Raw genomic sequence first — 26,861 nt, forward strand, 5'->3', positions numbered from 1 at the left:
AGGACAATGGAACAGCAAGGGAATTGCTTCTCATATTGCTAGAGGGTTGCTCTCTGTCCTGGAGCAATTCTGCTCACGAAAATGGGACTTCCACGTACTTCTGTCCCTTCTCACTTAGGGGACCTCAAGCCCCTCATTCTTTTGCTTCCTTTTTCTGGGAAGATATTTTTAGGCACAAACTTAATGAATACCAAAGGGATCAGAAATTTTCATGGGTTTTTTTTTTTTCCTTCTTTTTTGGTCTTCTCGTGGCTGTAAGAAGAAGGGAATGCTAGAATGCTTCTTCTGGAAACATCTTCATGGTTTTCTACTGTCAGTGGTAGAATATTCCATTTAAAAATTGTCAGTAACGTTTTTCTTAAAGATTTTATTTGCTTATTTGACAGAGAAAGACGCAGTGAGAGAGGGAACACAAGCAGGCGGAGTGGGAGAGGGAGAAGCAGGCTTCCCGCCGAGCAAAGAGCCCAATGTGGGGCTGGAATCCAGGACCCTGGGATCATGACCTGAGCCAAAGGCAGATGCTTACCAACTGAGCCACCCAGGCACCCCAAAAATTGTCAGTAAAGTTTTAATATTAGTTAAAATGGCAAAAGATATTGTCCTGTGGGTTATAAAGCTCTCTTGCATCTGTGACCTAACTTGGAGCAGTTGTCAGACAATTAGGTCTCAGTATGAATGAGCTTTCATTCTTTCTGGAAGGAGGGGTGTTGTTGGGGGTTTAAGGGTAGATGGCATCTGGAAGAAGGCTGTCAGTCAAGGAGGGTGGGAAATGAGTTGTCTACTGCAGAGGGTAGATCAGTGGTTCTCAACCCTGGCTACCTGTTAGAACCACTTGAGGATTCCTTCAACAAATAAATGACATTAAATAAAGGAGAAGTAGGGAAATTACTTTCCTGCCATGCCTTCTTCATAATTCATTGAATGTGTATTGAGCATCTACTATGTCCTTGAGCACTATGGAAACCAGTACAGTAGGCCAGCAGTCTAGCATTCAGTGAACAGACAGTCCAGCAGGAAAGGTTTTTGCATGAACAGGTCATGAACTGCTGTGGGAGGGAGGGATGATAGGGGATGTGTCCAGTGTGGGGAAGTGTCCCACTACAGTGGGACCAAGGAACCTTCCAGAAGGGACAAGGAGGGAGACTAGTGAAAAGCTGATAGTTGGCAGAGAGCATTCCTGTGGAGAAACACCATGAGTGAAGGTGAAAAGGAGGGGAACAGTTTGCTGGGTGCTGGTGGCCACAGGACTGTTGTACTGTTGAGATGAAAAAGGCTTGAGCGGGGTAATAGCCACTCCACTTTTAGAGGGATGAGTGTGGAAGAGTGTGGGGGTAGGATGGCAAACTCAGGGGTACATGTAAGGCAAGTGTGTGTCCGGTGGATTCTGGAGGTGAGACTGGCTGAATGAGGTGAGTGGGACAGGGCTTCCTTGGTGGGACCTCAGGTCCACCGTGGGGAACCTGGGAACTCAGGGTGAGACCAGAGTTATCTGGTTGGTATTTAATTAATTAATTAATTAATTAATTAATTTAAAGATTCTATTTATTTGTCAGAGAGAGAGAGGGAGAGAGAGCGAGCACAGGCAGAGTGGCAGGCAGAGACAGAGGGAGAAGCAGGCTCCCTGCCGAGCAAGGAGCCCGATGTGGGACTTGATCCCAGGACGCTGGGATCATGACCTGAGCCGAAGGCAGCTGCTTAACCAACTGAGCCACCCAGGCGTCCCTCTGGTTGGTATTTTAGAAGGATCCTGTCCATGAGGGTGGGAACTGGGAGACCTTGCATATGGATATTCTAAAATAAAAAGCTAGATAGAATTTTTCTTACATTGCTTGAAATGGCAATGAAGAACAAAATTAAACTAGTGAATTGTGTCCCCAACTTTCCTTCGTAAGGAACACAAAGCTGTCAATGGGGCTATTTTTCATTCCACTCACTGGTCCACTATTTGGGTAATCAACAGATATTTGAAATTTCCGGGCTGGAAAGCCATGAGCCTTTATTTGCTGGAGTCAGTAAAGACAGCAATGTGTCTGAGTTTATGAACTAGCCCTTTTCCTTCTCCTCCCACTGCCCAATGCTGGTTTGTGTTTTATTAAGACTGAGTTCTCGGTAAGGTTTTTGTGAAAATAAGGGGATAAGACCATATATCCCTTAAGTGTAAAGGAAGCAAAGTTGAGAATCCCCACTGTGAGTCATGTTACACTTGGTCTGTATAATTTGGAGACTCTGCAGCCATGAGGGGAAAAGCTGGCATACAATGGCTTCTGGGCTTCTCTGCTGGAGTTTGGATTCCTTTAGTGATTTAATTCAGACTCCCCTCTTCTTAGGTATGGAATTGCGGGAAGCGTGAATGTGACCGGGGATGAGGTGAAGAAATTGGACGTGTTATCCAATTCTTTGGTGATCAACATGCTCCAGTCCTCTTACAGCACCTGCGTCCTGGTTTCGGAGGAGAATAAAGACGCGATTATCACCGCCAAGGAGAAGAGGGTGAGAGCAGGGCTGGAATGCAGTTCCCATCTTCACCAGAAGATGGCACTACCGAGTCGGGAAGAATCTGGTTGCTTTGCTTTTCTTTAGTTTCTGGGATTTTCCTTGATTCCTTAAATTCTGTTTCCTGGAAAAAAAAAAATGGATTGCATACTTCTTTAGCTAGAAGTCTGACACTGTCTAGTGAAAAAAATTCTATGACGGAGTGATTCATTCAGGAAGTAAAACAGAGTAATTTACTGGAAATGCCTCAATGGGTGGGGTTCATGTGTTTTCATGTGCCCGGAATAAGTGTTGCATTTTTTTTTGTGGCTTCAAAGTCATTAAGTCCAATAAAAAGTAGAGTTCCTAGGAAGAGCACCCATCCCACTTCTATGCCCCATTACCCCAACACACACTTCTCCAAGGGAGCTCTGGTTTTGGCAGAGATCTCTTTGTGCCTGAGAAACAGATTCATGTAGGAAAGAAAGCGTAAGGATCATGTGCTGTTGCCTTAATACAATGGCAAACCTGGTCAGTGCAGGGCGTGACTGGGGAGGGTCTGTAGTCATTCTGGTTTCACAAACAGTTCATTAAAGACAGAGGTTTGCTGGTGGCCAAAAATTCAACCTATGCTCAGCTATTATACAAAATAAATACTGGGACTGGTCCTTGTTTTATACATTAGGTGTTGGAGACCATTTCTTCATAATGAGAGGACAGAACAGGTAAAGCCAAATTTATTAAATACCTGCTGTATATCAGAGACTGTGCAAAGTACTTTACTCTCGCTGTGTCACACAATTTAAACTAAACGACGCTGATCATTTTCAACGTTTAGCTCCCACTGATATGCCCCCAATCATCTCTCCGATCTAATTCATCATTTTCCCCACCAGTTGACCCAAGCCATACAGGTCTTAGTGCTAGTTCTTGAATATTCCATGCCTACTTCCATGCCAGCTCCTTGAGCATTTTCCTGCATGTTCCAGATGTTCAACAGATATTTGTAGAAAGCATGCATGCCTGAATGAATGGGCTCACTTGAATTATCTACAGGGAGAATGGGGAATTTCCAAATTTATGGATTATCCCACTTTTTAATCTGCCCTCATCCCCACTGAGCAAGGAATAAAAAAGAAATAAAGGTCAGCTTAAGCTAGGGTATTACTCACCAGAAAGTCAGGGAGAAGTAATTTTAGTGGTGGAAGAGATGACTCCTGTCTTCCTAGATGTTCTACTATCCGTGTGGAATTAGCCAGGAGACTATGATTCCCATCACTCCAGCTCTCCTGGAACCTTGCACATAGAGGCCTGTAAAAAGTATCTGGTGATTTCTTTCTACGGAGTGACAGCTGGAGCAGCCTGTAACAGCAGTGGGGTGAGCTAGAAAGATCCCACCCACTCTGTCTTCTGGTCTTCACGTAGGACAGGTGGGTCGGCTGCAGCAAAACCTGGGACAGTATTTTCATTCCCATGACTATTTATGGATACTAGCTCTCTTAGATCCAGAGGCTCTGGAATGTTGTTCTTTTGGCAAAGTCTTTTGGCAAAAATGCTCCAAAAGGAGGAAAGCCTGTCTGCAGAGGGGTTCAGCAAGAGACATGAATAAATCTATAACCGATCTCACCACGGCTATGGATAGAGCTGGCCCGGGTTCACCTTCTGCTTCTCTACCGCTCTGGGCCAGTTGTCAGTTTCAGACTGGGTTTCCTGTCACACCATCGGCAGCCCTGAGTCTCCAGGGGGCCGGGGAGGGCAGAGCCAGAGGAAGCGAGGAGGTGGATGGGACCTGGATTGCCTCACGTGGGCATCAGCTCATCCGTCTACAGGCAGGTTGGTCCTGGGCTTAGGATTCATAGATGCTGATATACTTTGCCACCCTTAGTAATTGCATTTTTTGGTAAGGATAACCCTTTGCTCTCAATCACTTTTTGATGTAGTGTTGCCTGCCATTTACAGCCACTTACATGGAGTGTGTTGTTTGAAAGGGGACCAATCAGGTGGTTCTTCTCTCCGTGCATTTAGGGGAAGTACGTGGTCTGCTTTGACCCACTGGATGGATCTTCTAACATCGACTGCCTGGCCTCCATTGGAACCATCTTTGCCATCTACAGGAAGGTAGGTAGATGGTCTGATCTTTAATGTCTCCTCCCTCTAGGAGTTTCTGGAAGGTTGCTGGGCTGGGAGCCACGAGTTTGGAGTTCTAGTCTCTGTCCTTCCACTAACCAGACAGGCCACTGTAGGCAAACCATAGCTCGCTCAGTCTCGGGATCCTCACCGGAAGAACTGAACTGGTACTTTTCTGACTGCCCTCTTCACTGCCCCGGTGGGATGGTAACATCAGAGGACAGATGGGACCTGGTTTGGAAAATCTGGTTGTGAACAGATATTAGATGTGGTATTAGGTTCTTGATGGCATTTGAGGACTCCTCTGCTTCTTTGTTATGTTTCTCAAATCTTATTGTATTGATTTTCTATTGCTGCTGTAACAATGGGCCACATGTTTAGAGGCTTAAAACAGTGCCCTCTTATTGTCTACCATTCTGTAGGTCAGCTGTCTGACAGCATGGCTGGGTTCCCTGCTCGCATCTCGTAAGGCCACGATCTGTGTGTCAGCCAGCCTGGGCTCCTCCTGAGAAACTGGGGGTGGGGCAGTTTGCTCCCAGGTTCGGTTAGGTTGTTGTCAGAATTCAGTTCCGTTCTGTGGTAGGATGGAGGTCCCTGGCTTTTTTTGGCTGGCTGATGCTGGGGCCATTCTCAGCTTCTAGAAGCTTCTTACATTCTGTGTTTTGTGACTCTTGTGTCCGTAAAGGTAGCAGAGGCAGGTCAAGTCTTACTCAGACTTCTAATCTCTCTGATATCCCTATTTTGCTTCATCTCCCCTGGCCTCAGCCACAGAAAGTTCCCTGTTTTTAAAGGCTTATTAGAGGGGCTCCTGGGTGGCTCAGTAGGTTAAGTCTTCGGCTCGGGTCATGATCCCAGCGTCCTGGGATGGAGCCCCTCATCCAGCTCTCTGCTCAGCCGGGAGCCTGCTTCCTCCTCTCTCTCTCTCTCTCTGCCTGCCTCTCTGCCCACTTGTGACCTCTGCTGTCAAATAAATAAAAATTCTTAAAAAAATAAAGCCTTATTAGGTTAGATTGGGCCCATCTAGATAATCCATGATGATTTATTTTAAATTGGTAACCCTAATTATATCTGAAAGTCCCTTGTGCCAAATAATACAACACGGTCACAGATTCTGGGGATTAGGATCTTTTTGGGGCCTTTGCCTACCACACATACCTAACAACAGAGAGGATTTTATGGCTTGGTTTGTGACCATCCTGTATCACTGGAGACTTCATGGCAAACCGCATAACCCACACTGGATCACAATTTGAGGATCAGTCCTCACTCTAGTCAGGATGGCTGGGCTCTGCCCTGGGGGCTTTCAGTCAGAAGGGAGACCAAGGCTGCTGGATGGTCTTAAGGATTGTTCTTTTGGGTAATCTTCCCTCCAGGCTGGTTGTGGAGGCCCCTCCCCATGCCACTGTCTCCACAGCACACATTCTGTCCACTAAACTACTTGGGATCAAATCGTGGGTATCACTGACTTTCTGTGCAGTGATTTGGCACTAATTCTGTAATGTGCATGTGATTAACTTCCTCTGAATGTTTTCCTTAGTGCTCTTAGATGATAAACGTGAGGGAAAGACTGGATCTATCCCATGTCACCTCATGTGTTGTCTGTAGATACTGATATTTGAAGATATTTCTACTTGGCTGATGGTTGTTCAAAGAAAGAGGCCAGAATTTGATTTTCAAGGGGCAAAAGCTTAGCAGAAAAGTAACCTTAGCAGGATATGTGAATTAGTCTAAGCTTCTTTCTGAGGAGAACGTCAAGGAGCAGGAGTGGGCTCTGCTACTCCTGTCGTGGAGAACCAAATGGAGGCCAAGCCAGCCTGGACTGGAGGGAACCTCTGAGAATTTTGCTTTCCCACTTGGTGCTTCTCTCTTTTTTTCCTGCCGAGAGAGCAAAGGAGACATTTGCTGAGGGGGCAGGCGAGAATGACTGTGGACACTTTCTCTGGTATTTGAGAGAGTGGAAGACTAAGGTGATGTTTTGAGGTCAAGCAAAAATGAGCCTGGTGAATAAAGGAGCTTTGCTTCTCCCTTTAAGGTACAGCTTAGAGATAAAAATAAAGGGATGGATGGTGTGATCTTCATGAGATTCCAAAAAAAGGTACCAGTTATACCTTTGAGGTGGTTTTAAGCATTGACTTTTTCATTATGGCTAATACTATGGACTACAGATCATGAGTTGGCCACGTTCTGCCCACCTGTAAGCACCAAGCCCCTGGCTCAGCCCTTGCCTCAGCCTGTGAAGCAGGTGCACTTACTGCTGTCACTTTCCTACTGGTGAACAAACTGAAGCACAGAGAGAATCACCAGTCAGGACCCGGCAGGTCAGGTGTTCAAACAGGCTCTCCAGCTCTGCCCATCAGGCTCTTCATAGCTTCTCACCCCCCTCCAGCTTCACTGAGATACAGCTGACGTGTAACACTGTATTAGAATCGGTGAACAACATAGTTATTTGAGGTCTGTATGTATATATGTCCATATACATACAGATACATATATACATACATATACACAAAATAAATATGTATTTTTTCTAGTCATGAGAACTTTTATGATCCACTCTCATAGCAACTTTCAAATATACAATCAGTATTGTTAACTATCGTGACCATGCTGTACATTACATCCTTAGGACTTAGCATCGAAAAACCGGAAGTTTGTATCTTTTAGTTACCTTCAACCTTCTGCCCCTCACCATTCTGCCCCTGCCTCTGGAAACTACCAGTGTTTTCTAGAAAAAAGCCACAGGAGAATATCTTCATGCTTTTGGGGAAGGTAAATATTTCTTAAACAAGAGATAGAGAGCAATAGCCATGAAAGAAAAGGCTAATGAACTGTACTTCATTAAAATTAAGAACTTTCGTTCATCAGAAGTCAAAATTAAGGGAGTGAAAAGGTAACCACAGACTGGCAGAAAAGATTTTTAAGACATAATTCCAAAAAGAGACCTCTAGGTAGATAAGTAAAGAACTTCTACAAATGAATTAAATATGCCATTATCTCATCACAGTGCTGGGCAAAGATTAGAACAGGCACTTCACTGAAGAGAGTTTTTTCCACAGCTGGTTAATAATAAGCACAAGAGAGATACTCGACATCATTGGTCATCAGGGAAATGAACATTAAAACAGTGAGACATCATTCACCGCACAAGAATGGCTAAAATGAAAAGTGCCTACCAAGTGTCGATGAAGAAACTGGGAATTGTACGTTGTTGGTGGGAGCAAAAATAGCACAAACACTTTAGAAAGTTGGGATGGCACCTGTTGATGATTAACGTAGAGTCATACATTATGGTCCAACAAATCCACTCCTGGTACGCACCCAAGATAAGTGAGTGCTCGGGTCTGCCCAAAGACACGCGGTAAGTAATCTGTAATAGCCCCTGGTGGGCAAACAGAGCCAAACTGTGTATCAGCGTTAGAATGGATAAATGAATTGTGATGCATTCATACAACAGAAAACTACATAGCGATGAAAAAGAACAGAACACTGACATGTGCAAAAACACAGATAAAATTACAAATACATAATGTGAAACAAGCCAGTTACAAAAGAACATATGCTTTAGGATTTCATTAAATGAAGTTCCAAAACAGGCAAAGGTGATTATCCTTTTGATATCTACATGATGAAAGGCAGGGTAGAGGTTACCTTTGGGGAAGGTGATTGTGATTGAGGAGGGTGCAAGAGTCTCTCTAGGTTATTAGAATGGGGCACCTGGGTGGCTCAGTTGGTTAGGTGTCTGCCTTCGGCTCAGGTTATGATCCTAGTGTCCTGGAATCAGGCCCCAGGTTCTGCAATGGGGCACCTGGGTGGCTCAGTTGGTTAGGTGTCTGCCTTCGGCTCAGGTTATGATCCTAGTATCCTGGAATCAGGCCCCAGGTCAAGCTCCCTGCTCCATGGGGAACCCGCTTCTCCCTCTCCCTCTGTCTGCGGCTCCCCCTGCTTGTGCATGCTCTTGCTTTCTCTATCAAATGGATAAATAAAATCTTAAAAAAAAAAGGAATGTTCTGTAAATTGATTTTGGTAGTTGCATAAGTGTATATTACATATATGTAAAAACTCATTGAACTATACAATTCAGATGTGTGTGCTTTGCTATGTGTAAGTTATACCTCAATAAAAAGAAAAATGGTCCACTTTTCCATACCCTCTACAACCAAACAGAGTGAACCTTTGCAATTCCCATTAACTTTACTGGTAAGTGACCATAGGGTGCATCCCTTCCTTTACATTGACAGATTTAGATGTTTTATTGGGGTAGGAAGAAATAAAAAGATCAGAGAAAGATAACACTAAATTGTTTGCCAACTACTCCGAGATTTCCTGAGGAGAGTGTCATGGTAATAGAGATGACTAATGTGAAGTAGATCTTTGAAGTCTCAAAGCCAGGAAAAAAATGAGTCTTTCTATTTTTCATGAGCTTAAATAAATTATAGATGGGTTAACAAATTTCATGGAGAAATAAAACATAGAAGACTATTTGTCTGGCTTTGTCTTGATGTAGGAGAAATCCTATCTAACCATAAAGATAGAGAAGAAAATAATTTGGACTGTAATGGATAATATATATACATATATATTTATTTATTTATAAAAATTTTATTTATTTATTTGAGAGAGAGAGGGTGCACGACCAGTGAGGGAGGGGAAGAGGGAGAGGGAGAATCAGGCTCCCCGCTAAGCAGGGAACCCAATGTGGGACTTAATCCCAGGATGCTGGGATCATGACCTGAGCCAAAGGCAGATGCTTAACTGATTGAGCCACCCAGATGCCTGAATAATTTTAATTACCAAAATATTGCACTACAAAAGAAAAGGACACTATAAGTAAAATTAAAAGACAGATAGCACTTGAGGAAAATAGATTTAAAACATATAAGGCATTACTATCTCTCATATGTAAAAAGGTATTAAAATAATCAACACAAAGACAATTACGCTAGGAGAAAAATACACAAATACATGAAAGGGCAACTTACAAAATAAGAAATAAAAATGGCCAAGAATCCTATGAAGTTTACATTGTTAACCATTAAAAAATGGAAATTAAACAAAAGAAATATAATTTTTTTTAGCCTTCGAATTGACCAAGTTGAAAAGCTAATGTTCTCTTATAGTCATCAGATTGGATTAAAGCAAATGCTTTGGGTTGTCTGGATGGCCCGTCAATTAAGTATCTGACTCTTTTTTTTTTTTTTTTTTTTAGGATTTTAAATTTTATTTATTTGACAGAGAGAGAGAGAGTGAGATCACAAGTAGGCAGAGAGGCAGGGGATGGGGGTGGGGGAGGCAGGCTCCCTGCTGAGCAGAGAGGCTGATGTGGGCCTCGATCCCAGGACTCTGAGATTACGACCTGAGCCGAAGGCAGAGGCTTAACTCACTGAACCACCCAGGTGCCCCAGTATCTGACTCTTGATTTTGGCTTGGGTCACAAGTGCTGAGCTTGGAGCTTGCTAAAGATTCTGTCTCTCCCTCTTTCTCTTCCCCTCCTCCAACCCCAACACAATCCCACTGGTGCATGTGCATGTGCTCTCTTTCTCTCTCTCTCTAAAACAAAACAAAACAAAACAAAACAAAACAAAACAAAAAAACAAATACTTTTATCACTGATCGTAAAGTTGCAAGTTAATGCAACCTTTTTGAGGGGCAACTCTTCAATATGTATTAATAGTCTTTTACCCAATAGTTTCATTATTTGGAATTTCTCTTCTAAGAATAATCAGAGATACACATATTTTTAAAATTTATTTTTAATTTTTTAATTTTTATTTTTTTTAGGGAAACACATATTTGTGTACTAGATTGTTCATCTCAAAGTTGTTTTGGTATTTTAAAAAATGAGGAGACATCAAAAGAAAAATAAAGGAATACTGTAAACACCTGCACACACATAAATCTGACAGCTCAGATGAAATGGAGCAATTCTTCAAAAATCACACTCTGTTAAGAGAATGAACACACAAGCTACAGCATGAGAGAAGATATTTACAAACCAGTCTGACAAAGGACTCCTTTTTAGAACATAAAAGTGCTCTCAAAACTCAATAGTAAAAAACTCTGAACAATCCAATTAGAACATGAGACATGAAGAGACATATCACCAAGCAGGTGAAAATGAGTCTTTTGGCAAATAAGCACATAAAAAGATGTTCAACATCATTAGCCATTAGGGAAATGTGAAGTGAGTCCATGATGAGACATCACTACACATCCAATAGAACCCATAAAGTATAAAATAGTGACAATACCAAATGTTGGAAGGATGGAGAGAAATGATGTCCCTCATGTGTTGTTAGTGGAAATGTAAGTGACACTGCCACTTGGGAAAAATTTGGCAGTTTCTTCATTTATCCCAGAGAAATGAAGACTTATGTCCACATACAAACCTGCATGTGATTGTTCGTGACAGCTTTATTTCTAATCACCCACAGCTGGAAATAACCCAAACATCCTACCATAGGTGAGTGGTTGAACAATGATACATCTCTACCATGAGGAAGCATTCAGCAATAAAATGGAATAAACTATCCATACATGTAACAACTTGGGTGGATCTCAAGGGTATCATGCTGAGTGAAAAAAGGTAATTTCAAAAGTTCACAAAATATATGATCCTATTTATGTAATCTTCTCTAAAAGACATATTTGCACAGGGGCACCTGGGCGGCTCAGTCTGTTGAGCATCCAGCCCTCCGTTTTGGCTCAGGTAGTGATCTCATGGGTTGTGGGATCAACTCCTGCATCTGGCTTGTGCTCAGCAGGGAGTCTGCTTGAAAGATTCTCTCCCTCTGTCCCACCCCCTCCCCCTCCCCCCATGCTCCCTCTCTCTCTAATAATAAATAAACAAATCTTAAAAAAAAATACATACTTGTACAGCTGGAGAAAGATCAGTGGCTGCCAGGGGTTAGGGATGGTGGGGTGAGGAGGTTGGGTGTGACCGTAAAGGAGTAGCATGAGGGAGATTTCTCCACCTGGTGGAATAGTTCTGTATCTTTATGTGGTGTCTACACATGTGATAAAATGGCAAAGAGCGACACATGGACTTAATACCAATGTCAGTTTCCCAGTTTTGATATTGTACCATAGTAAAATGTATGTCATGAAACTACTGAGGGAAATTGGGTGAAAGGTACTGGGGCTCTCTGTACTATCTACACACTTCCTGTGAATCTACCATTATTTTAAAACAAAGTTTAAAAAATTTTAGGGAAAAAGAAATCTAAATTTTAAATAAGAGGTTGATTAAATTTAGAAATGCCTATGCAATTGCCTGCCCAGCCTGCTCCTGAAAAAGTATGTACGCATACTTTAAAAATATATATTATATATATATATTTACATATATGTACATACACATGTGTATATGTACATGTGTATATGTACATATATGATATATATGCATGTGTATAAACTTGCGTGTGTATTTGTGTGTGTCTCTCAACTGAGTGCAATAACCATGGGCCAGATTGCACCTAGTGGTAGGAAAACAGGCATGAACAAGACAGTCAGAGAAGCGACATGGGTCCAGATGGGGCAAGGGTGGAGTTGGGGGACCAGGCAGGAGGTGAAGGTCACTTGGGGCGAAGTGGAGGTGGTGAGGAGGGAGAGAGGGCCATGGAGCTGAGAAGGGAGGTGCCAGGAATGCCCGGTCTTAGTGACTTGAGAGGAAGGCGTGGGTGAGGGCAAGGAGGATGGTCAGCGAAAGGGAGAGGCTGGTGACTCTTGGGTTTCTACTGAGCAAATGACAGTGCCATTTGCTGAGACAAGACATAATGAGAGCAGAGCAGGGATTTGGGGGGTGAGATGGGACAGGCAAATTCCATCTTTTTTTTTTTTTTTAAAGATTTTAAAATTTATTTGCCAGAGAGAGAGAGTGCACACGAGCAGGCAGAGTGGCAGGCAGAGGCAGCAAGAGAAGCAGGCCCCCTGCTGAGCAAGGAGCCTGATGCAGAACTCGATCCCAGGACCCTGAGCCACCCAGGCGTCCCGGCAAATTCCATCTTGAGTTTGACGTATCTTCAGGATACCTGACTAGGGTTGTCCAGTGGGCAGTGACTCCGAGGCTGGGCTCTCAGGAATCATCGGTAGGTGCGTAGGGCTTTGAACTCTGGTTGTGGGTACGATTGCCAAGGAGTGTGTAGACTGAGAAGAGAGCTTTACTGATTAGGGTTCTAGCGTAAATGGCAGGAATGGATTAGGAAACGCTAAGGCAGGAATATGGCAGCTTCAGAGAAGGCTGGGACCAGAAAAGAGTCTCTTATCTTGCCTTCCTGCCACCTGGCCACTTTACTCCTTCCTCTCTCTGTGAATCAGGTTTTCTTTGGTTCTCTGGCTAGTGGCAGAAGGAAAGTGTTGTCCCACAGCTCCCAGGCTGACATGAACCAGGGTGTTCTAGCCCCAAGTCTGGATTTCTGGAGCAGACTCTGATTGGGCCAGGTTGAGTCAGACATTCATCCCAGCCCTCATTAAATTTGTCTCACAGCAACTCAGAGTACTTTTGGGTAAGAAAGTGCATCTTATGGATAAGAAAGTGCATCTTGCACTGGTTATATACCCCAAGGGTGGGGAGGAATCAGGAGGAGCACCTACATTTAAGGGGTCAGAGGAATAGGAGGTGGCAAAAGCAAATAAGAAGGCACAGCTAGAGAGTTTGAAAGGCCATGAAAGGTTCCTGGATGCAGTTCCAACATGGAGGTGAGATAGGGTCCCCACACTGCACCAAGCAATTCTCAGACACTGGCAGGTGTCCAAGAACTCAACTCTTTTCTGACACTATCTACCCAGAGATAGCATCAGATTCCAGGGGTGAAGGGCTCATTCTTACAAGGCAACCCCAGGCTATTATCTGTACTGTGTTCCTGACCGACCTGCTATAGATTGGAAGTCCTAATGACTGCCCTCCACCTCATCCACCCCCTGGCCACTCAATCCAGATGCCAGTTGCAAGCCCTGTTGTTATGTGTGCTTCTGACCAACCAGCTAGAAATCAGAGGTTCCCAAGACCCTCTCCTCAGTTCTGATTAATTTGCTAGAGCAGCTCACAGAACTCAGAGAAAAAAAGTTGCTAGGTCACCAGTTTATTATTAAAGGATATAACTCAGGAAGAACCAGATGGAAGAAATGCCTAGGGGAGGGTATGGGGAAAGGGTGCAGAGTGTCCCTGCCCTCTCTAGGCACACCACTTTCCCTGAAACTCTGGGTGTTTACCAGTCCAGAAATTCTTCCAGCTCTGTCCTTTTCAGGTTTATGGAGGCTCATTACATACGCTTGACTGATGAGATCATTGGCCGCTGGCAGTAGATTCAGTCTCCATCCCTTACCACCTTTGCAGGGGGTGAGGTCGAAAGTTCCAATTTTCTAAAAATTACAGAGCTTGATTCTCCTGGCAACAAGCCAGCTTCCTTCCAGTGACGTCCAAAAGTCATTCATCAGCATGACAAAGACATTTTATCACTCTCAACACTTAGGGAAGTCTGAGGGTTTTGGAAACTGTGAGCCAGGAAATGTGGGTGAAAACGGAATATATAGGAGAAATGCATTTCGGTCATCTGAATGTGCAAATAGATATTTCTTATAAATCACAAAATTGGGAGTCGGAAAAGAGGGAAGCAGACGAATGGTCAGGAGAGACCCATATCAAGATGGAGACCCATATCAAGGGACCCGACATTGCCCAGAGGTAGGGTAAAGAGGACTAAACCTTGTGCTCCTGAGGTGGTAGATGGGTCATTTCTGGGAGGCTGCAGTGGGGGCAGAAGACAGACAGCTAGGTAGACAGGCATTCTAGACTCACAGACCTAGATGAAGACAGAGATAGGGCAATGGCTAGAGGGAAGTCTTGAGATCTAGAAACTATTTTTCTTATTTCTGTGGGCCAGAGGGTTCCACCTGTTATTAGAAGCAGTGAAGCCAGTGGGGAAGGAGTGGTTCCCTTCAAGCCCCAGCACAGAGCCCAGAGGGCCACGGAGAGAGTGCTAGGCTGTGTGGGGACTGCAAGACCCCAGCTCCTCTGGTCAGGGAGAAATCAGCAGGACAGAACTCTGGTTTCCTACACAGAAAATGTGGTCCATCTGGTGGCCGAGTGAAGGTGTTTCAGAAGCTTCGATGGTGACGACTGAAGATTTTAGTAAAAAAAAAAAAAAAACAAACAACTTCCACTTTTCTAAAGATTCTTGAGAGCTCATGCTTTAGAGCTGTGGTTCCCAAACTGGCATGCCCCAGAATCACCTGCAAGCTTTCCGGAGGCCCAGAGTTTCCGACTCCAAAACCTGGTTGGGGGAGTGGTGGGGGGACTAGTATTTATACTTCTAACAAGATCACAGGGGATGCTGATACTGCTTGTCTTCTTTGAGAGTCTGCTCCAGGGCCTGGTTCTCAGAATGCATACATGGCCAGGAATTAGAAACAAGGCCAATTTATTGAACACATGAGAAAGTCAGGTGGAAATGTAATTAGTTGCAAGAAAAAAAGTTATTTGAAAGAATGTAAAATGGGAAGATAAAGACTATTAAAAGGAAATTAGCTTTGGGACGCCTGGGTGGCTCAGTGGGTTAAAGCCTCTGCCTTTGGCTCAGGTCATGATCCCAGGGTCCTGGGATCGAGCCCTGCATCGGGCTGTCTGCTCCGCGGAGAGCCTGCTTCCTCCTCTCTCTCTGCCTGCCTCTCTGCCTGCTTGTGATCTCTGTCTGTCAAATAAATAAAATCTTAAAAAAAAAGGAAATTAGGTGTTTTTTGTTTTTGTTTTTGTTTTTTGAGAGATAGAGACCGCACATGAAAGAGAGGGAGGGAGGGAGAATCTTGGGCAGGCTCTGTGCTCTGTGCAGAGGATGATGTGGAGCTCGATCTCAGGACCCTGAGATCATGACCTGAGCAGAAATCAAGAGTTGGCTCATCTATACAATGGACTATTCCTCAGCCATCAGAAGGAATGAACACCCACCATTTGCATCGACATGGATGGGACCGGAGGGGATTATGCTAAGTGAAATAAGTCAAGCAGAGAAAGACAATTATCATATGGTGTCACTCATATGTGACACATAAGAAATGGCATGGACGATATTAGGGGAAGGGAGGGAAAACAGACGGGGAAAAACCAGAGGGGGATATAAACCGCCTGAGACTATGGACTCTGGGAAGCAATCTGAGGCTTTCAGAGGGGAGAGGGATGGGGGATTGGGGACGTGGTAGCCCGGTGATGGGTATTAAGGAGGGCATGTGGAGTAATGAGCACTGAGTATTAAATGTGAACAGTGAATCATGGAACACTCCATCAAAAACTAATGATGTCCTAGATGGTGACTAACATGACATAGCATTAAAAAAAAAAAAAAAAAAAAGGAACCAAGAGTAGGACACTTAACAGATTGAGCCACCCATATTCCGTGACAGTGTGGAGAAGGATGCTGGCTTAGCACTGGGATATGTGGGTCCATCCCAGCTGTGTCGCTCAATTGTTTCAAAATGTGTGGGTACCTCCCCTGACCTCCATTCCTTCACTTTTAAATGAGGACTAGGGAGAGTCTCCATTGTTTCACAAAAGCATGAGGATGGGAAAGTACTTTGAAAAAGATAAAGCCCCAAATAAATATAAATTAACTATTTTACCCTGAAGAAGTTGTTCTTCAGGGGAGTCAATTAACATAACTGACAGATTTTTTTCTTAAAAGATTTTATTTATTTATTTGACAGAGAGAGATCACAAGTAGGCAGAGAGGCAGGTAGAGAGGGAGAGGGGGAAGCAGGCTCCCCCTGCAGAGCAGAGAGCCCGATGCGGGGCTCGATCCCAGGACTCTGAGGTCATGACCCGAGCCGAAGGCAGAGGCTTAACCCACTGAACCACCCAGGTGCCCCAGTTGACAGATTTTAGATGTGTGTATAATATTCAGGCTCAATATTGTTGTTCTGGTTCCTAATGACATAATCACCAGTGTGTCTTCATAACTTCACGTCCACCACTTTGCAATTCTCTGGAATTTTCTGCTCAGTAGGGAATCTCCAGGCAGTATTTCTGGACTGGCCTTTTAGCCCAAATCCACTGGCATCTAGAGAGAACAGAGCATCTAATTAAACAGCAGAGGAAGCTGTGCTGGAAAATAGAGAGTGGGGAATAGAAGGGCCCAGAAGCAATGAGGCCAACCATTCGTATTTAACCCTTGCACACCGAGCACCACGCTCCTTGGGTATGACAGGCTCTGGGAAAGTGAGTTTGGAGCCTCAGCTTGTCACATTTGTCACAGCTATTTGCCATGGTCTGTGGAGCTGAATCCATCTGGGTCTTCTGATTTGAAGAGTTGATCGAAGTCTGCCCATTCGCCTCTCCTTCCAAGCTCCTGTCACATCTGCCGCCCACAGGGATGTTAGGGGCCAGGGCCAGTTCCAGTACTAGTCCAGAATTCTCCCCCATCCCTGAAGACTTTGCTGTGAAGCCAGAACAACCGGATGAAGGTGAGGAAAGAGCAGGGCATGCCTCCTCTCCTTCCCGCTCCCCAACTCAGCTCTCACAGCAGAGCCCAGCAGTGTGCTACTTGTTTTTCCAAAGTAATCAGGTGAGTTGTTCAAACATTCAGGCCTGAGTGTTGCATCTACATAATCCAGATGATAAAGATGTTTCCCTCCAAGGGCTCTTGAGCACATACAATGGGATAGGGCACAAGATCAGAGCTTCATGACCTTGGTTTCTGTAACAGTTAAGGAGCCTGGCTTATAATTTTTAAGAGGGCCTGTGGTTTTAGCATTTTGGGGTGCTTTTTGGCAGGACGCAGATGGATGTGTTCAGAAACCAGCAAGGAGTCCAAGAATGGTCTCTGCAATGGCTTGGCTCGAACCGTTTGTTACCATGGCAATGCATTCCCTCCAGATGCATTGGCCTCAGCTCAAAATTCTAAGGACTGCATTTCCTTCAGTGGTTCAAGGAGGTCTGAAGCCCAGGCCTCTGGTAGAGTGTTCTGTCCAGAGACGATAACACCCTATGTTTCTCTTTTCTCTTCCACAGACTTCAGAGGACGAGCCTTCTGAAAAGGATGCTCTGCAGCCAGGCCGAAATATCGTGGCTGCGGGCTATGCCCTCTATGGTAGTGCAACCTTGGTGGCTCTTTCCACTGGGCAAGGAGTGGACCTCTTCATGCTTGACCCAGTAGGTATCCAGTGTGTTCATATCAGTACTGAGGACTCCCTGTGTCTCTGTGCTTTAATTCCAGTTGGCTGGGGTAATTTCATACTTAATACTTGCTTTTGGGACAAGGGAATCTGGTTGGGGAATCAACACCAACATCAATGAACGTTAATGACCTGTGTCCACCCCCCCAGAGGGCTTTTGAAGGGTTCTGTGGGGTCTGTCATATCAGCCCAGCCTCTGCCCTTAAGGATTTTTCTAATCCAAAAATGCATTCAACCTCTTTGGCTTATGGAAATACAATCATTTTAAAAAGCCTAATGTTGCCAGTGTCTAGACAGAAACATGGATATTTTTAGAGTAGCATGTTCCGATAGAGCTTTCTGTGACCTGGCATATGTTCTGTTATCTGTGCTGTCCAATATGGCAGACACTAGCCTCTTGTGGCTACTGAACACTTGCAATGTGGTTAGTGTGACTAGAAACTTGGTTTCAAAACTTTGTCTTGGGGCACCTGGGTGGCTCAGTTGCTGAGCATCTGTCTCTGGTTCAGGTCATGATCCCAGGTCCTGGGATCAAGCCCTGCATCGGGCTCCCTGCTTGGTGGGAAACCTGCTTCTTCTCCCACTCCCCCTGCTTGTGATCCTCTTTTGCTGTTTCTGTCAAATAAATAAATAAAACCCTTAAAAAAAAACCCCAAATTTGTCTCATTTTAATTAAATTAAATTGCCACATGTGACTAGTGGCTACCCCATTGGACAGCATGGATTTGTGGGACTCCTTCTAATGTACATGTTCTTCCCAATTAAGTAAAAGATGTTACCATATTAATGGTAAAGCTCAGGACATAGGCTGGGGATGGGCAGGTCTTGAGGACCCGGATGCAGGAGTCCCAGGAACGGGCTTGCAGCATGGCCAGTCTGGCCTGGACCCTACCCCTGATTCTGTGTCTCTCACTCAGGTTTCAAGTGCCAAAAAGGAGTATCTCATTTGCCAAGCTAAGTCACATGCCTGACCTTGGGCTGGAGGAGAGCCAGCTTAGTCTTCCTAGATTGGCATCCAATGAGAAGAGTTACTTCTTCAAAGGGAGTTAGGCTGTTTTTAGGAAGTGTTACTCCACAAATGTCCACAGCAAGCTCTTAAAGCTCAGGAGCCAGAGACTATCAGGAACTTTCCTATAACAAAAAGAAGTAGGACTTAGTGAACAAGGATGGCTGTGCTCTAGAAGAACAGTAGAGAGTCCTGCCAGGAGGGAGCTGGCATGGACTTAGTCTACAGCAAGTGCACTTTTGCTTGATAATCTTGGGAGGATTCAAGAAAGAGAGGGTCCATTCTGGCTTGAGAGTGGATACCATAAATGATTGTGTATCAGTAATTTTTATCTAGGAGGTAGGAAGATTAAAGTGAAGGTAGAGATTCACTGGTAAAGAAGAAGTCGTCCCTCACATGCAGCAGAGGGGAGGGATGCTTAGCTACATTTGTGGTTGCTGAGTATTCTCATCACTGTCTTATTTCAGACATGGTCAGCATGGTCTTGCCTCTTTATATTCTGGGATTATAAATTGCTTTGTTTATTCGGAACATTCTAGTCTAGCCGCCTGCTGTGAGCTGTTGTCCCAGGGGATTTCATTTTCTTAGTCTTCAAAGTTCATTAAAACTGATTACATTCCAAGCCTGGTTTTTATCCTAGTGACTTAGACATCCAGCCTTTCGAGGTGATGCCTGCAACCAGTTAATCACGCCCATAAACACTCAGATAAATGGTACCTGAGGGGTCTCCTGCGGAGTGACCACAGTGGGGGCCGTGGGTATAATCTGATTAAATAATTCTGAAGATTTCTTTCATTTTATCCTTTTTATTCCTTATGCCAAGTGAATACAGTTTCTGATTTCCTTATTACCCTGTATAAGAGTCACTGGGATACTGGGAATTTTTTGTGATTTCTAAGACCAAGTCATTAAAATCAATGGACCACACATTAGTAGGGAACTACATCCCCCAACTTTATGATGAAACCCTTCCATGGAACTTCTTCCTCTCATTGTCGACGGCCCAAATCTTCCTGGAAACATCAGGAATTAACTAGGGATGAGAACTTGGGGGTATTAATACTTAGAAGTTCCCAGTGAAAGAGTGACCTGACAGGCAGTGAAAATTACCAAGGAAACGTTCCCTCTTTCCTTTGAATTATTTCATCTCTTGCTGGAGGGCGGCTGGAGCTGCCGAAGGATGAGGACCTGCTGGGTCCTCGAGGAGGCCCGCACCTTCTGATGCTCTCTGATTGTTGGGGGCAGTGCTGTTGGCTTCTGTTTCCTGGTATCTCTCTCCTTCCTGGTGTTTCTGTTCATCTTTCTAGGCTCTCGGTGAATTTGTCCTGGTGGAAAAAGATGTCAAGATAAAACAGAAAGGCAAGATTTACAGTCTCAATGAGGGCTATGCCAAATATTTTGATGCTGCCACCACAGAATATGTGCAGAAAAAGAAATTTCCTGAGGTGAGTGAAGAAAGCTTAAGGCAGTAGCAGGGAGAATGCTGCCTCAGTGGGTCCCTGTTTGGGTGCCGGATTTGGGGGTCTGGCTGAAAGAGTTGATACCACTGTTTATGGATCTGATTAGTACGAGAATGATGGGCTCTGCCTTTCTTCATAAACAAGCAATGTCTTTGACAGCTAAAAGTTACCTACTTAAGAGAATACTCCCTAGTTTAGTTTTTCTAGGAAACAGACCACATTTTCAAAATTCAGGATTCAGGCCAGAACCTGTCAGGTCATTTGTTTGCTGAGCTACCATATATAGACTCTGGTCACTCACTTTTATTTGCTTTTAGGTGGAGTAGTTATATTTGAAAGTCCCATTCATATGCCCTAATATCAAGACCTCGTGTTTACCCCAAGCTTTAGGATTTTTTTTTTTGTCTCTCAATGGGATTACCAAGTTCTGGACTTCATGTGTCTGTTAATGAAGTCCTCAAGATCCATTCAACATGTCCATCATTCTAAGAAAACTTTTAAGATAGGTGTGAGAGTAGAGTCAAAGACTTTCCAGGTCAACTGTGTAAAGTCTGGCCTAAATTGAAGAGGAATGCAAGCTTGTCTATGAGTGGGACCATCTCTCACCAAATTCTGGGGAATTCCATAAGAGACACCCTTTGTCCTGTGGTGGGAAGGCAGTGGTGTGGTGGGCCAGCCTGGCTGTCCCTGGAAGTCCTCATGAACTCCTTGGGAAAAGAGCTTGTGATGCCACAGGACTAAGAGGCAGTCTGTGAACAGGATCCTGGGACCTGCCTTTGCAGGCCCAAGGTGAAGCTATAGAGAAATTTCTACTTCTTTTCATTTATTTTTTGAGTGAAATTCTCAAAAGTGCCATTTCCTGTACCTCTCCTTCATAGGGTTGTATTTTGCCAACACTCGCGAACCCATCCAATGTCTTGAGGGCAAAAGTCGCAAGATGTGAATTGTAAGGTGATAAATTCAAAATTATTTACGTGTTTCTGGTCTTGAAGATGTTTCAAAGTGGCCCCCATTCTAAGCTAAAAGGTGCCTTCTCTAGAGCCCATAAAAAATACAAGTACCACTAAAAAATACAAGTCCTACACAAAAATTATCATATGTCTCTTTGAAGGAGGGGTTTCAGGTGAGGAAAAAAGGCATCAGCCCATGAATGACTGACAGCTGGTGAACAGTCTGATCACACGAAGACCCCTTGTAAATCTTACCACAGGATGAGCTCCCAAATGGAAAACCACTCAAAGGGCATGATGATTATGCTAGTCAGAGAAAAAACATGAATCCCTTGCCCTCTCAGTAAAACCGGAACTCTTAGGAGTTATTTAAGATCTTTCTCAACTCCATTTTAACTTTTTCTCCACCCAGGTAAGGCTCTCTGCTCTTTAAAAGAAAAAAAAGGGTTTCTCTTGTCTCGTTTCTCACAGTCCAGCTTAGATGGTTTGATTACAGCTAGAAGAAAGACACTAAGTTCTAAGATAAAGCTACCCACTGTAATTTTGCAAAATGGAGTAAATAACCTTAATAGGATCTACACAGTTTCCCAAGAGATGTCCCAGGAGTAAGAGAAGTTCATCAGGCCAGAGGTTCTGAAGAATTTTTTACTGTGACCATTAATAACAAATGCATTTTATGTCTAATTCAGAGCACACTTGTGCAAGCATGCACACGCACACTGAAACAGAAGTAAACTGCCTTTCTGTCTACTGTGCTCTAAGATATGTTTTCATTATTTTCTTTTGTTTTTTATTCAATTCTATTCTGTTCTGATCTGATCTGGTCTGTTCTGTTCCAGTCCATTTGTTTGGATTGCATTTCATTTCTTTCAAAAACATGTTTAGCAATGACCCATAAATGGATTTTATGATCCATGAATGGATTTTCATCCACACTTGAAAAAGTGTACTGTGCTGGGTAACTTCTTAAACATTTCACTATATCATAGAAGTAATCTACAGATTCTCAGAATGGAGACAGTGAGACAAAAATAAAAGGGAGTGTGTGCATTGCATACAGAACAGGTTAATGTCACTCAAATAGCCCATGGATGGCTGCTCATTATTGCACCCAGTATGCAAACGAGTAGGACTTGTGCAGTAGGATCTAAATAGCAAGTTATTCTGATCTCTTCCTTGCTCTGTAACAGCTGTTCAGTGGAGCAATCCCTCCTAGAAAACAGAAAGTCAGTGTTCACTCATCATGGAAATGATAGACTATTGAGCACAATGTATTAATCAATATTTCCATGTCGATGCAAAGAGGAGACCCTTCTCAACAGCAAAGGAGGGCACATACTCCCCAATATAAAGCAAGGCTCCAGAATCCTCCAGTTGTTTTTTAACGTGTAACTCCAGATTTAATTTACATCTTCCCCTAGCATAAAAGGATTTGTTCTGTCTCTAGAAGATTTTGGTTTTGCTTACTTTTTACATAAAATCCCTTATAAGATCCATAAACTGAAAACTAGGCATTAGTTGGTTCTGGCCCTGAAAGTTTAGTCTACATGTAACAGCAGGACACTGGTGTGAATGCTTGATAATTTCCTCAGGCCACGCTTGATAGTCCAGGAAGGGACTTTCTTCTTGATGTAAAAAAACAATGATCATTTTGATGGAAGTGCTGGATTGGATTGGGAGTTAACAGTTCTAACTGATAAGACAAACAGAGCTACAGTGAAACCCCAAGTTGGATTCCAGAATTTCCTCCTATAGATACAAAAAGGAATTTTGACTTTGGACAGAGGGGGATATCCTCAACAGAGTGGTGGGCATCCTCCCGGCTATGGTGGAGTTTGACAGTGATCCCTTAGAAAGATTAAAAGGAAATTAGGGAAAAGAATCTGTGCGCCCTTCCCTCAGCAATTCTCTGAGAAGAGAGAAGGACAGAGATGAAAGCAGGAGAGGCTAGCTTGGGGGATATTGGGATGAAGCCATTTCTTTCTTTTATTAAGTACTTTTAACTCTTTTTAAATAATCTGTAATATTTCCACCTGATTGAAACTAGTTTCTTTTCTTGTTAACAAAATTTAACAAGTAATATATCTCAAAAGTTGAACATAGAGTTACCATATGACCCAGAAATTCCACTCCTCAGTATATACCCCAAATAAATCAAAACAATATATTCAGAAAAAAACTTGCACACAGATATTTGCAGCAGCATTATTTACAATAACTAGAGGTGGGAACAATGTCCCATCAACGGATGAGTGGATGAATAAAAGATGGTACATTCATACAAGGGAGTATTACAAGCCATAAGAAGGATTGAAGTATTGATCGATAGCATGATTTCAAAAACATTTATGCTAAGTGGAAAAAGCCATTTGCTAAGATTAGGTCAACGTGTAGAGACATAGGCAGATTAGTGGTTGCCAGGGTCTGGGGGGAAGGGAGGACGGAGACTACTTAATGGGTATGATGTTTTCCTTTGGACAATGGAAATGTTCTGTAATCAGATAGAGGTCATGGCTGCACCATATTATGAATGCACTAAATACCACTGAACTGTATATTTTAAAATTGTTAATTTTATCTGATGTAGATTTTACTTCAATTAAAAAATATAATCTAGGATTAGGTAATGTAAAACATACAGAAATATACAAAATTAAAGGTGAAACCCTCCTTCCCTTATTCAAGGGGCTCTTTGCAGGGATGACCACTGCCAAGTGTTGCTTTTATTCTTTGAGCTGGGATGGGGGGAAGGGTTATGCACATTCATCTCCATATCTGTACCACTACCCTTTTAGAACATTAGGTAGACCCTATTAGTTTCACCTGATTTTCTTTTTCATGATTTAGAGATTGACATAATTGCCATAGAGATCCCAAATGTATATACTCATAACCTTTTGCAAGTGTATCTGTAGGGCACATGTCTTACTGAAGGTGCTGGGTCAAAGGATATGAATATTTCACGGGCTTTTGTTACCAAATAGTCTTTCAGAAAAGTTGCATCAATTTATAGCCTCCAGCACCATATGAAAGAGTACCCATTTCCCTATGTCCTTGCCAGTGTGAGATATGGTGAATCTTTTAAAATTTTTGTCCCTTTGATGGTGAAAAGGTGAACCTTGTGGCTCGATCTGCACATGTTTAATTATGCTTTATGTCATAAAGCACATTTATGTATTTATCAAGCACCTACTTTTGTCTTAGTAAATTGCCTAATTCTATCCTTAGCAAATACTTACTTAGTGTTATTTATCTTTTTCTTGTTGCTTTGGATAGGCACTTAGTAAATGAAGGAAACTAGCTTTTGTCTGTTATTCATATTAGAAATATGTATAGACTTTCAGCTTTTGATCCTATAGAAGTGCTGTCCAATAAATAGCTAATTGCCACATGTGGCTATTTAAATTTAAATTAATTGCCAGTAAATAACATGTAAATCATCCTATTTTCATCTACACTTGTCTCGTTACTAGAGCTCAACAGTGGTGAGTGGCTGCCGAGTGGGACATTGGTGATAAAAAGTGTTTTGCTGGGACACCTGGGTGGCTCAGGTGGTTAAGCATCTGCCTTCAGCTCAGGTCATGATCCCAGAGTCCTGGGATGAAGTCCCGCATCTGGTTCCCTGCTCAGCCAGGAGCCTGCTTCTCCTTTTCCTCCCTGCTTATGCTCTGTTGATATCTCTGTCTCTCTTTCTCTCTCAAATGAATAAATAAAAGCTTTTTAAAAAAGTGTTTTCATCACCACAGAGAATTTCACTGGACAGCCTTGTTCTAAATTATTTGTTATTTTCTCATTATAAGTCTCTCCCCATCTTGAAATAATTTGGCTGTAAAAAATGAGGTAAGGATCCTACACCCCTCTTCTCTAAGGAGTTAGCACAGTGCAGTTTGTTCCCCAATAGTCCTCTCCCACACTGATTGAAAGGTCCTGTTCAGCATAAATGAAATTCTTGTCTATCTTTAGGCCCATAACTGGGCTCTATTCTGAGCTACTGGTCAGTGTTTGCATTTCTTCCTTGCATATGTAAATATTGTTCACTGTGTGCTCTTAGATTTGGTAGAGATAATTTTTTCCTTACTCTTCATTTTCACAAATGTTCTTGTTTTCTTTGTCAGAGAATTTTAATACCAATTCTTTCAAGTTTCTTCCCCCAAAAGTCTGTTGATATTTTCTAAGCGTTTTATAGCCTTAGCTCTTAATGTGCCGGTCTTCCAACCACTTTGAGTTAACTTGTCATGTGGTATAGGTTAAGTTTTTGGTCTATCTTTAAAATGGGGTTATTCCTCTTTTTATCATAAAATTGTAAATTCATTTATTTTTATTCATTTATGTATGTTAATCCCTCCCTTCAGTTGGGAGTTCCTTGGGGGCAGAGACTATCTTCCTGTTTTTGGCATCCTCAGGGCCTGGCCTGGTGCCAGGCATAAATAAGATGCTGAAAAATTACTTATTGGGCTGAGTTTACACGCGATTTGTGAACAGTCCTACTCATGTTGTTAACTAGGAGAGTAATTGGCATGTTTTGCATTCCACCTAATATTCAGGGTTTGGGATCACTGGTAGTACCTGCTTTTATTGCAATCCAATTCATTTTGGTGGGAGGTGACTATTTCCTGCTTGTCTAACGCAAGCCTAAATGCTGCTGATGTCACCTTCTTTCCCTAGAAGGGTTTAACAGTTACTTTGCTTTGCTCTGTAAACCTCCTAAGGCAGGGTACGTGGGTAAGGGAGTGTCTAATCCAGGCGAGCATCCTGTCTCCTCTCTCTCCGCCTCCTAGGATGGCAGTGCGCCCTATGGGGCTCGGTACGTGGGCTCCATGGTGGCCGATGTGCACCGCACCCTGGTCTACGGAGGGATCTTCCTGTACCCGGCGAATCAGAAAAGTCCGAAGGGCAAGGTAATTCTCGTTTGTCCCCTGGCTGTGTTGGTCAGTAAGCCAGTTGGAGTTCCCTTTCTCTTCATGCCTGCTTTTTGGCTACTGCTCTGTCCTTTTCACGTCTGTTTGTGAGTGTGCAGGTGGAAGAAAAAAGAAGCGTATTTCCCATTAATGGATTTTGAGGCTGCGGTGGAGGCTGAAAATGTTAATGGCCATTTTCACTGGTCTTTGCATTCCCTGGTCTCAGGCCTGTCATTCACCATGAGTCAGCTGTGTTCAACTGCCGCTTTTTACGTGCTGTGCCTGACTTGTAGCTTGAGCAACACCTAATTCTGGATGAGAGACCCTTCGAGAATCTAATGAAAGCTATGGATCCACTTCCATATGCACATAAATGCACATAAACAGGCATTACATACATTTTTTGGGGTTCACAGATGACCTGAAGTCTACCGATGAATCCTCCAGAGAGTTCCCAAACTTCAGAGTAAGAACTTCTGGTCAGAACTTATTTAATACTTCTGGAAAGGTAGCCCCTGGGTGATCTTACTGCAACTTTATGACACAAACTCCAAAATAGTTGTATGATCAGATGAGAATCTTAAGATCCGAATGCATCTATCCTGAATAGACCCTCCCATGGAAACATGTCTGACCAACCACAGAAATCATAGGTAAGTAGACAAATCAAAATAAAGATCTACTGTGTTCTCAAACACACCCACAACTGGCCGTGTGTATATCTGTGTCCCAGGCTGTGCAATTTGAATTTTTGGAATCCCAGACTCAAAGCCATGATAGGAAATCTGGG

The 26,861-nt window shown here is 43.2% G+C and overlaps 1 protein-coding gene across 1 annotated transcript in view; it reads left to right on the forward strand.

Moving 5' to 3' along the window:
- FBP2 (fructose-bisphosphatase 2) overlaps positions 1–26,861 on the forward strand; it is a 32,442-nt gene that overhangs the window by 2,680 nt on the left and 2,901 nt on the right. Inside the window, exons 2-6 of the mRNA XM_032308562.1 lie at positions 2,328–2,490; positions 4,498–4,590; positions 17,594–17,734; positions 20,071–20,208; positions 25,952–26,071. Of these exons, the coding sequence (XP_032164453.1) occupies positions 2,328–2,490; positions 4,498–4,590; positions 17,594–17,734; positions 20,071–20,208; positions 25,952–26,071 (655 nt within the window). The remainder of the gene's footprint in view (positions 1–2,327; positions 2,491–4,497; positions 4,591–17,593; positions 17,735–20,070; positions 20,209–25,951; positions 26,072–26,861) is intronic.

Source organism: Mustela erminea, chromosome 12 (assembly GCF_009829155.1).
Source record: "Mustela erminea isolate mMusErm1 chromosome 12, mMusErm1.Pri, whole genome shotgun sequence".
NCBI classification, from domain to species: Eukaryota; Metazoa; Chordata; class Mammalia; order Carnivora; family Mustelidae; genus Mustela; species Mustela erminea.